The following is a 12,987-nucleotide window of genomic DNA, read 5'->3' on the forward strand; positions in this document are numbered from 1 at the left end:
GCCCAATGTTCGTAGAAGCCATCAAACTTTGGAATGGAAGGTTGAACAAACTTGTTGTTGCTACTGCTTTCAACCATCTCTGTTGTATTCCCTTTAATACTGCCTCTCGTGTTTTCTTTCCTGTATATCCTTCCCAAACCAGATCCTTCAGTTTTGCTCTAATACCATATGTTGATCAAAGTAAAAACAAGGTTTGCAGGTACTGCAAATTGCAAAGTACTTGATAATTAAAGCAATAGACTTGGCTTAGCCAGTACAAGAAACAGAAAAGCTGAAAAATAGAGTACCTCTATAGACTAAATCTAGCTAAGTACTAGGTCAAACAAAACAGAAAGCTCGCTAAAAACAAGGAGATAATTAAACGTAAACAAAGAAAAAATTTAAAACTTTGAAATCATCATTACTCCCAACAAGTTGTTCCAACCTATATCGGACCTTGATTGGAAGCGACAATAAAGAACACCCACCCAAAAAAAACAATGCTCGATAAAACCCAAAAAGATCATGCTAGGTAAACCCAAAAAAAAAACCCCGCTGATTAGAAGCGACGATCAGACCTTGTAGGTTATATTTTACAACTCAACGACAAAAACACGGGGCGGTCAGAGATTGAAAACCAATATGTTGAACGAAGAAGAAGCCATATATTCAAACGAAATCCAGATCGAGCACGAAGTTACGGGCTGTTGGTGGTCAATTTGTAACTTGTCTTTATAAACGTAAGTCGTTTATACACTATTATCTATACTATATTATAAAACATTTGACAAAACTCTTAAAAACAATTTTTTATGCATAAAGTACTGTTTATTTTTGTATATATTACTTAAATTTAAGATTACAAATAGAATGTGCATGAGTACATCTTATTAAAGCTCCATATTTGAATTCGTGTAACTAACTGCAGATAAACATAATCAAATACATGATAAACATCATTTTAAATATAAAAAATCTAAAATATAATTAAGATAATCATTAAGTTATAACAGAATACTTAATTATTATCTTAAAAAATTATTTTACTAAACAAAACATTAAACTAGTTCCTTTTTAAACTAGAAATTGAATTAAAGAAATTACACAAAAACGAAAACTTTTAAATAGTTAATTTAATAATAATGTCGCTTATCTTTTTCAAAATTTTATAATATATTCAAATTTATATTTCATTTAAAAATAAAAACATTTTTTTTTTCAAAATTGCATTATAACATCGATAGACCCAATATATAAAACGAAACGTTAAAATCAAGATGTATCTCACTGTATTGCATATATACCATTCTAATAATATTTAAACATATTTGAATTCCTGTAAACCTAATTTGTGATATGAAAATGCTTTACATTTATTAACAATTATTAACAATATATACTATTCGCATATGTTTTATAATAATAATATCAATAATTAAAGAATAAAATAAAAAACATGAAGTTGCTATAAGAGAAGGTTTACAGTTGAAGTTTTCCTTGTATCCATCCATCCATCCATCCATCCATCTTTATAGCCACCAGAATCCATGGCCACTTACCTTCTTCCCGACCACGATGCATGCTACAACCCCAAACCCATTAATGGCGATAACCAAATCCAAACAGAAGAACAAGAAGCCTATGATCAAAAGCTCGACGCCATGATTGCAACTCTTCCCAAAAACAAAGGCTGGAGAAGCCAATACATCTTTCGTTATAAAGGCTTTTGGGCCAGCCGTGAAGTGATCAGAGGCCAGTTGTTGATCGGAGATCACTTCCATCCCCAACCCACCGATATCTTCCTCGCGGCTTTCATGAAGTGTGGAACCACCTGGCTCAAAGCTCTCATGTTCGCCACCGTCAACCGCCAGCGTTACAACTTTTCCGACCACCCTCTCCTTCGTACTGGCCCCCAGAGTGTTTTCCCCTTCCTTGACACCCATATTTTTCTTGACCACCCCATAACCAACTTCGACCATCTCCCTGCTCCTCGACTCTTTGCCACCCACAACGCTCACAGCTCGTTACCGACGTCGATGACATCTCCGGCGTCGACATGCAAGTTTGTGTACGTGTGTAGGGACCCGAAAGACGCACTCATTTCGAAGTGGCATTTTATGAGAAAGCTTAGGTCGAAAGAACTGCCACCCATCTCGTTTAACGAAGCTTTTGAGTTGTTCTGCAATGGGGTTTCGGAATACGGACCTTTTTGGGACCACGTGTTGGGGTACTGGAAAGCAAGCCAAGAATCACCGGAGAAGATCTTGTTTCTCAAGTATGAGGATATGAAGAGGGAACCGACGGTGGAGCTGAAGAAACTGGCGGCGTTCATGGGAACGCCGTTCACGGAGGAGGAAGAGAAGAAAGGGGTGGTGGAAGAGATAGTGAAGCTGTGTAGCTTCGAGAATTTGAGTAATCTGGAGGTGAATAAGGGCGGTGGCGGTGGTCAGAAGTTTACGGCGAAGGTGGTGGTGGAGAATCGGGAGTTTTTCAGGAAAGGGAAGGTGGGAGATTGGGAGAATTACTTGACGGAGGAGATGAAAAACCGGATTGATACGATCACCATTAACAGGTTGAAGGGTTCAGGGTTGATTATGGGTGCCACCAAAACTCTCATTTAAACTCTTAGATTTATTCCATGTATTCAAATTGTTTAAATATTATAAAGTTAATCAATGAATATAAATTAGTTTTACGGATCTCATAAAAAAAACCTTTGGTCTTACGTGAACCCAACCCTATATATATATATATATCACTACACCAAATGTTGTCTTAGACAACAAATGTAAATTACATATGTTGCTTAAGATACGCTAAGACAACAAAGGCTATTATATGTTGCCTAAGTTTCCTCTAATGCAACATATGGTTCTATGTTGCCTAAGTGTGACCTTAGGCAACATATAAATGATTCTATGTTGCCTCCATGTATCCTAGGCAACATATTAGCCTACGTTGCCTTAGTTCAATGTTGGCTACTCATATTTTTTTTAAATCCATCAAAGTTTACTTAATCAACAAATATTCATATACTATGTTGCCTAAGGTAAAAACATAAATCCAACAAAGTTTACTTAGACAACATATATTCCTATTTCTATGTTGCCTAAGGTAAATATTATAAATTCAACTCAATTTATTTAGGCAACATATATTATTGTTTCTATGTTGCCTAAGATTTCAAGGGAAATGGAATGATCAATTTTTTTGTTTGGTTGATTTCGTAAAATGAATGCAATCCTTTAAATTATTTTATATTCCATACATTAATGATTTCATCATTCTTTGGAAAACGTGAATAAATTTAATTTCATCCTTTGGCAAATGTAACAGATTTTATAATTTGGTTTTTTAAAAGACAAAAATAACACTTGCATCCAATTTAATCAACACCACCCGTCACCTACCCCACCCACTATCACCACAATATTATTATCGTTCGTCGTCACAACTATGACCCGTCCACCTTTCCCCTACCACGACAACACTACTACTGTCACTATCATGCTCGCCACCCGCCACCCACCCCACACCACTACCACCACACGACTATTATTGTCGTCACAACCACCAACCACCCCACAACCGATTCTCGTCACCAACCCCAGCCCACCATCGACCATCGATATTACCATGGCACTATAGTCGTCGTCACAATTGCCACCCCCATCCATCCATCCACCCTCACCCCTGTTGATTCTAGGGTTCTAATTTTTAGGCTAATAAAGAGAAGGAGATTTCTACTACTTATTGCTTTCAAGGCGAGTGATCTCTATCCTTAAAGCAATTTCGCCCCCACCATATGTGCTTTGGGACTTTGGCGAATCGCTTCTCAAAATACAATGAAGCAACGTATGTAGAATGACTATCAACACCGCATTAGTGGTGATAATCCCGGTTGAACTATTGAGTTTCAAGGATTTTAAGAAACTAAGAAATTGTGTTTCTATAGCAACACAACCCTTAGCAATCTGGTATATAGAACAAAGAAGTGCGCCATCAAAGCGCCACATTGCGCCCACGTCCACGTCCACGTCCACGGTCGCGCGTGTAAGGGTGCTATGCACCCTTGTGGAAGCCCCATCATTTCCAATATATTAAATTAATATATAGAAAATGCATCCTCTTATATACCCACTTGGATTTCACTCTTGCTCCTATGTGGGACAACGAGAAACCCACAAAAATGATCATTTCTCTTTTCCTAAGACCTAACCCAAAATACTTTACTTTATTTTGAAAATATTCCCAACAACCCCTACCCACCTAACCCACCCACTCCCACCTCACGCCACCCCAACACCGCCATGCCATTACCATCATTGTCACGGCCGACACTCACCTACCACAGGCACCACCTCGATGCTACCTTCTTCACTCTTCATCACAGCAGTACCTCCACCAACACCCATTGATATTATTATTATTATTATTATTATTATTATTATTATTATTATTATTATTATTATTATTATTATCACAGCAGTACTTCCACCGCCCAAACCCGTTTATTTTTGTGTAGGGTTCGTATCGTGTCAAGAATTGCCACCCTGTTTATGAAAAAGAGTCCATACACTACATACTTTTACGGACTAACAGATCCGCTGTTAATTTGCCAACGAAAACAAGTTGTCACAAAAGGCTCGCCAGTAATCTAGTAGTCTAGGTTACAGGCGGCGTGGTCATCACCGGAATAATGTCTGACGCTGGTTTATTCATACTTCAATTAAAATTTGCTAATTAAATTACTAATTGGAATCTATGGCAGAAATGGCCATCACTAATCCACTACTAGGGGTGCTCAAAAACCCGACCAACCCGATCAACCCAACCCAACCCAACGCCAAATAACCTAATCCGAAGCAACCCGATGTCTAATCGAGTTGTAAAATTGTCAAACCGTAGGTATTGTGTTGATATTGGGTTACTATTATTTGAACCCAACCCAACCCGATGAACCCGATATCCTTTTATTTCTTGGATGTCTAACCGAGTTGTAAAATTGTCAAACCGTAAGTATTGAGTTGATATTGGGTTAATATCTCTATATAACTCATTCATATATATGTTCAGTAACTGTGAACATATATATGTAAATTGCGAAAATTAACTGAATGTGATATACGTAAGAAATATGGATAAGTTGTATCAAATGGTTGACGATGAAAAAGAAATTATGAGTAGATAAATAACATATTCATAGTTAAAAGAATATTTTAATATGTTAAAGTATCAACCCAACCAACCCGACTAACCTGACCAATCCGTACGGATTTTAAATTTGAGTTAATCTAATAAATATTTATTGTACTACTTGTATTTATTATCAATATTCAAACAAAGAAATATATACAAAGCTTTTTCTAATAAAGATACATTGGCTTTTTATATATAATTGCTTCTATATCTAACTTATACTCCTCTAGGATTTATTTCTATTTAAATATGCTTTAAATCATATATTAATAAGAAACCATGTTAATTAGGCTGTGTTCCAGAAAAGTTGAAAAAGGTAAAAACCTTTTCCCCCAAAACCCTTCCCCCTCTTTTTTCCCCCAAAAACCTTTCCCTCTAAAATTTTCTATCTCACTTTTTTTTCCCTCAAAACACTTACCCAAATTATTTTTCTTCTCCATAAATTATTGATTTGTTGCCTAAGTGGCATTTTGAGGTAGTATATATATATATATAATTATTATTGTATATGAAAAAAGACAAATGAGATAAATTAAATATATTTATTATGATACAAGAATGCTATTCAACCACATGTGATGGACCAGCGATGTAATTGACTCTTAAATAATAAAACCGATAAGCAAATTGTCGGTGACACCATACCATCCCCTATTTTCTCATACTTATAAAAGAAAATGACTAAAATACCCTTTTGGGTATGAGATGATAATAAATGTTTGGTGACGTGGAAAGTAATTTGAAGTGACGAAAATAAGTAGGATTAAGTTGTGTGCATATAAAACGTGTCACGTGTTGAATTCAATTGGTTGAGAAAGCAAAGGCACGTTTTATTCATGAGATGATCTCAAGTGTTAATTTAGGAATTAGATGTCACTTCCATCAATAAATTCGGTTTCATATCTTTAATGTCCCAATTGGGTTTGTTACTCTTCAATTTTATCCATGTAATTCATTCGATTTAATTTAAATTATAAAATATTAATTACAAAATAAAATCTAATATAAATTAAAGGGAAATTCACTAAAATAACTAGATGATACTTCATATATTAACAAAATAGTCATTTTTTTCAATTCTTACCAAAATAGTCACTAGGATTACCTTCCGAGAGGCATGTTTGACCATTGGGGCGATCCACCCTATTTTTAACCAAAAAACTATAAAAAAAATTATTTTAAATTGATTTGTAGGGCCTACATGTATCTGATTTAGGAGATAAACATCTGATTTTCATTGAAAAGGGGGATCGCCTCCAACTAACTCTGGATCTTCCCTCGGGGGCGAACCAGCCTTCTTTGTTGACCTTTATTTTGTCTTTTAGTGCACAAAATATCATTATATAAAGTTTGTGACTTCTTATTCATTTTTCTTCACACCTCACTTCTCACTTTTATTCTTATATTTTCTACTCTCACAACCCTTAACCCTTGAATACAATCTACCATCACAACCCTTGAACACAATCTACCATCACAATCCTTAACCCATTAAACACATTATACTATCTTAAACCTTCACCCTTAAACACAAATATGAAATTACGTCAAAGTGATGATGTTTTGGTGTATGTTCAAAGTGGCGGTTCATTCGAGGAGATAAATGGTGCCTTAGAGTATATGCCGTTAAGATCCCACGTACGTGTATTACGTTTTCTTTCGCCAATAACACATTTTGGTTTGGTTAAACATGTTACAAAAAAAGTTAAGTTTACGTAGTCTTTTGATGTTATTTTATAAAACGAATTCCTTACAAAAATTATGAGTTAAGTGACGACGACGATGTGCTAATGTTCCAGAACGTTATTCATCAAAGTTTACTGGAAATGTTGACACTCTTTGTCGTCGACAATTGTGGTTAAACTGGTTATGGTGGAAATCCATCAAGTGTTGTAATCTATCAAAGTTACCCGGCGGTAATGGTGCAAACTCATATAGTCCAAACACTTTTTACCTCGATGGTAGTGGTGGAAATCCAAACACTTTATTCCTCGGTGATGTTGGTGGAAATTCATATTTTGAACCAAAAAAAATCCTATTGATCATGACAGTTATTTGGTTCAAGATTTGAACCAGTCTCCGAGACAGTCTCCAAATTAGAACCTGATCCAGTCTACGTACCAGTCTCCGGAACAGTCAGAAACTTTGTGGGAGGTAGATATGGATGAAGATGTTTCAGTTGCAGTAGAAATTTTGAATATACCCGAAGACGATAACTCAGATGCTGAAGAAATCCATCCGTAAGGAATAGTTTTTGGATATGTCTGACCCAACACCTTGCCCAGACCCTGTTATCAAACCTAGACAGGGAAACATTTTCTACCAGCCTACATCCCATGTAAAAGTTCTCCAAACCTTTGACTCGAAGAAAGCATTGAAGCTCGCATTGGGATTGAAATGCGTTTATGAAAACTTCCAGATCAAGGTTAAGAAATCAACCAAACACCGATACGAGGAAGTGTGTCACTCTGCTTCGAACTGTGATTGGCGTTTAATGGTTGTTTCCATCAATGGTGCCAGTATGTTTCAGGTACAAAAATTGCATGATGAACACACATGTTGAAGGTCCCAAGTCAACCCAAACCACTGTAATGCGAATAAAAAGGTTTTTGGTCAATATATTGGCAGAGAGTTTAAAGGATTGTAGGAGAGTGTACATTGGAAAAGAAATCATGGAAGATGTGAACCAACGGTTCAATATTAGCATCTTCTACAGCCAAGCATGACGAGCAAAGATGTATGCCTTGCAACTGTTGAGGGGGACCCCTGAATCGTCGTTTAACCTACTCCCGGTTTATTGTCACAATCTGAAGATAGCAAATCTGGGGACTGTGATAGAAATCGTTGTTGATGGACGAGGACAATTCGACATGTTGTTTGTCGCACTTGGTTGTTCGGTAATAATTTTTGTTATATTCTTGAATTATTATCATAATTTTATGTTTTAAAGTTTATATTTATAACCTTGTTGCAGATTCGCTCGTTTCTAGGACACCTGAGACCGCTCCTTATAATGGACAGTGCCCATCTGAAGGGCCTATACATGGGCACCATGTTTTTAGCGATCGGCATGGATGGAAACAACCAAATCGTACCTATTGTAATGGGCATGAGGAAGACAGAAAGTGGTCCATCATGGACATGGTTTTTACATAAGTTGAGGTAATGTATCGGTGAAGTGACCAATTTAACCTCCGTAACCGATAGAGTTGCCTCTATCGAGTTAGCCATAAGAACTCTCTCTCTCTGTCTCTCTCTCTCTCTCTCTCTCTCTCTATATATATATATATATATATATATATATGTAGAGAAGCGATCAAATGCAAACCACCCATATTTGTATAAACCGTGCAAACCACCATCATCCGTCGATTTCATTGTTTAATCTTATAAAATTGTTTCATATAATATCTTTTTGATGAAGTTGTTTCATATATGGTTATGAAATTGTTTCATATAATACTTATGAAATTTTAATGAAACTGTTTCATGTATTCTCTAAAATTAATACAATGAAGATGATAGTATCCATGATTAACACCCTACACAATAAAAATGATTAATCAACCTCTCATAATTACAAAAAAATAAAGAAAATGAAAAATTATGAGTGGTTAAATGAGGTTTGTATGGTATGTAAAAATAAACCTCCTCTATGTGTGTGTGTGTGTGTGTATAAAGAGAGGCTCGTTTGAGAAGTGGAAGTATAGATGTTATCCTAGTTCTTCATATAGTCAAGAATGGTCACGAATTGCCGTTTTGACTGGTCAAACGAAAAATAGAGGGGTAGTTATGCAACTTTTATACATAGACACAAATGAGTGCATATGTGGACCCATAGTTCATAGTGAATCAGTTAATTAGTTCATACGTGAATCACACAGGTTCATATGTGAATCAGTAGATCATATGTGAATCAGTTAATTGATTCATATGTGAATCAAACGGGTTCATATGTGAATCAGTTAAATAATTCATAAGTGAATTACACTGTTTACATATGAATATATAATTCATATGTGAATCACACGGGTTCACATATGCACTTGTTTTGTCAGCTATTTGTAAAAGTTACGAAACTATCTCTTTATCTTCCGTGTATAACGCAAGGAATTATCCGGTTTTTCACAGTTAAAGCCGTAAATCTTAACCAGACAGAAGATTAAAATCACTTCTCTATTTCTCCAATACTTTCCACTTCTCAAATTAGCATATACATACATATATATATATACATATATATATTTCACATAATGTGTGTGTGTATATACATATATATATATATATATATATATATAATATTTCACATAATGTTTGTTAGCAATATTTGTGGAAAGGTAAAGATCGCTCATGTAATATAACTGGAATTATTAAAATCATGTCTTATTTTATTCTCTCTTGAATTATAATAATCCAGTTATAAAAACTTACTGAACAAAATATGATAATTCACAATAACATGTATACGTAATAATGAATAAACGTGTTTTAAATTATTATTTTGAGAGGAAAAATTCAATGTTCGACTTCTCACAATTCTTCACATAAGTGATATATATTCTATGAACGAGAACCTCAAGACAACAGAATTACATAGTATACCCTAATAAATTTCATGATACTCATAGACTGAAATAGATTGCAATAAATATCACTCACAAACACTTATTCCATTTACCATCCAATTTCTTACAAATGGATATCTATTCCCCCTACCCAGATTTCTAACATTTCATGCATGTAAATCTCAATGAGACACTTAACCATATATCTTATGCTAGTGACAACGTAAATTACATAAACATGCATCATCATCATTCTTCACTTTATGCACACATATCAACGTCTCTTTTTTAATCATAAGGGTGGTGTCGGATTGGTTTGAGTTTGGACTCCAAAGGTCAAAAGTCCCTGAAAGTCTCGGGTTCACATTCAAGAAGGAATAAAGATCCCCTTGAGGCCATGAATATTCAAATGCGGTGACTTCGGGCTACCCACAGAATAGGTGATCGCCCTAGGATTAGTCGGCTCGCATATCTAGGTTAATAAAAGAAACGTCTCAATTGCATCAAGTCATTATCACATAAAAACGCTTCTTTGAAACTTTCTCTAAGGATATCATTTAGTAACATTTTGTTACCGTCGCTAATACTTACAATCGTCACTAACGTCCATCTTTTGTTAAATGATTTGTAATTTGATGGAAAGCGTTACTAAAGCTGAAAAAAAAGTTACCAAAGTTAATTTTAATTGAATATTAATGTCAAATATTAATTTAATTGAAGTTATTGGTTGTCCTCTTCATGTTGCTTAAGGCTGAGTTTGGAACATGGGACATGACGAGACAAAACTCACTGTCCCATGTTTGGCGCAGCATGGGACAGAACAAGAACTCACTATCCCATGTTTGGCGCGACATGGGACAAGAACAAGGTGGGACAACATGGGATGAAAGAGATTTTTTCTTGTTCCACCTATTTGGAACAAGAATGAGACAGAAACTAAAATATTACTAATCTACCCTAGTTTGATGTATAACCTTAATATGATATTTGTTTTAATGGTCATCACCGTTAGTTTCGGCCGCCTCCACCACTATCGACGGTCACCGACGGCCACCTCCACCTCCTCTTCCACTACAACAACATCCTCCACCGCCTCCACAACCACTGTCCACCAAGTCCATTGCCACCTTTATCATAGTCGACCACCGACCACCACCGTCCATTGCCACCACCACTACCACCGTTCGCCACCTTCAACTCCTCCTCTACTGCAACAACCTCCTCCACGACCACCATCGGCCACCACCATTCATTGACACCTCACCTCCACCGTAACCACCACCACCACTATCTTCACTACATCAACCACAACTATCTCATCCACCATTGTCAACCGCCACCACCACCACAATCTACCATCTTCATGTCTTCTATAACCACTGTCGTCCACCAAGCACCACTACCTCTACCTCCATAACCACTGTCGGCTACCGACCATCACCGTCCGTTGCACTACTACCGTCGACCACCACCACCTCCACTATAACCAAAACCACCTCCACCACCACCACTACTACCATCAATTATATCAAAGTTTTCATTTAAATTTGGTACAAATATGAAAATTATGTACAAATATATGTTCGTTAATTATTTACTTTATTTGTGTTAATTATAACTATTATATAATATTTAAAATCATCAAATAACTTTTGGGGGTAGTTTGTCTAGTTTTGTCCCGTCCAGTCCTAGTCGTACCAAACACCAGACATACTCCTGTTATGTTCAGTCCTGTCCAGTTCTGTCATGTTCAGTCCTGTCCAATTATGTTTGTGTACCAAATACTACCTAAGAGATATTTTATATATAAGGGTTGTTTGTTTACCTCTTAATAGTTCTATTAAGAGGCAACCTCTAAATCGTTAAGGGATGAATTTTATTTGACCCAAAAAAAAATCTGTCTCTTAATGGTTCTAAAATTCTCTGAATGATTTTATATCTTGGGTCTCCCTTAACCATTCTACGCAATAATTTCGTTGTAAATAATTACCAAACAATTTTTTTTTTGCACTATATCATGGAAGCCTCTTAATCAGTTGGGAGCCTCTTAATCAGTCTGACCATTTAATCATTCTGAATTAAATCATTCATCAACTACCAAACAACCTCATAATCTCATGGATTAAGATATGATATGATTTAGGGGGTGTTTGGGATTGATTATTTTATCTGCTTATTGACTTATTTCAGTCTGGCACCGATGATAAGCTAATACCTAGTGTTTGGATAAGAAAAAAGAAAATTTCTTATACCGGTGCCAAATCGGTAATAAGCAGTTTTTAATAAGTTAATCCGTCCTGACTTATGAAAAATTGCTTATTACCAGTTTACTATTTTAACCCTATTACCCTTTATACCTATCTTTTTTCCTCCAGATAACATCGATCTCAATCTTCTCCCTTCTCGATATAACAACATCAATCTTCTCTCTGTCCTTTTTGGTCATTTTACAGATATAAGCAAAATTTGCCAAACACTAAAAAAACAACTTATCAGCTTATTGCAGTTTGGTACCGCTGTAAGCTAATCCAAACACTTTTTACAAAACTTCAGTTTGATACCACATAAGTTAATAAGCACTTTTACAAAACATAAGTTGTTTTAAATAAGCAATCCCAAACACCCCCTTAATAATGGCATAAAATAATAATTGTAATATAAAAATAAATAGAATTTGATTAAGAAATAAAATAAAGACTGATATGTAGTTACTAGATAAAGTATAAAACGTTGAAAATCAGCTTCAATTTATGATTAGAGTTTTTGTCTTCTTTTATTGTTTACCACTGAAACTCAAATTTAAGTTTGAATATATTAATATAGCCTCTTAATTTTTCGACAATAATGTTCGATGATGATACAAAACAGATCGGAATGATAAGATCCTTAATAGTGATTCAAAGTCAGTTTACGTCACAACTGGCAAGCTTAAGACCTTAGAGCATCTCCAACAACTTCTCCAAAATGAAGAAAATGTGGATTTTGAGCCAATGTTTTGCTACAATAGCTTCACCAAAATTATCTACAAAATGGAGAAGTAGGAGAGAGAAGAGATTTTCTCTAAACATGGAGAACACCCCAAAAATGATTACAAAGTGAGATCATCAATGAAAACTTTGAAAATTAATATTTAGAGAGAGAAATAATATTTTTAATAGATGAATGAAATATTTTAATATTATAATCAATGTTGGATTTTTCCAAGATAGGAATATGTTGGAAATGAATGTAATTTTTTTTAGAT

General features: G+C 35.3%; 1 protein-coding gene across 1 annotated transcript; it reads left to right on the plus strand.

The window, feature by feature from the left end:
- The first annotated feature begins 1,526 nt into the window (after positions 1 to 1,526).
- On the plus strand, positions 1,527 to 2,600 carry LOC112509155 (cytosolic sulfotransferase 5-like). The gene has a single exon (XM_025114013.1). The coding sequence runs from the start codon at positions 1,527 to 1,529 to the stop codon at positions 2,598 to 2,600; it is 1,074 nt and encodes a 357-aa protein (XP_024969781.1).
- Positions 2,601 to 12,987: the final 10,387 nt, after the last annotated feature.

This window comes from Cynara cardunculus (assembly GCF_001531365.2).
Source record: "Cynara cardunculus var. scolymus isolate 2C chromosome LG 3, CcrdV1, whole genome shotgun sequence".
NCBI lineage: Eukaryota > Viridiplantae > Streptophyta > Magnoliopsida > Asterales > Asteraceae > Cynara > Cynara cardunculus.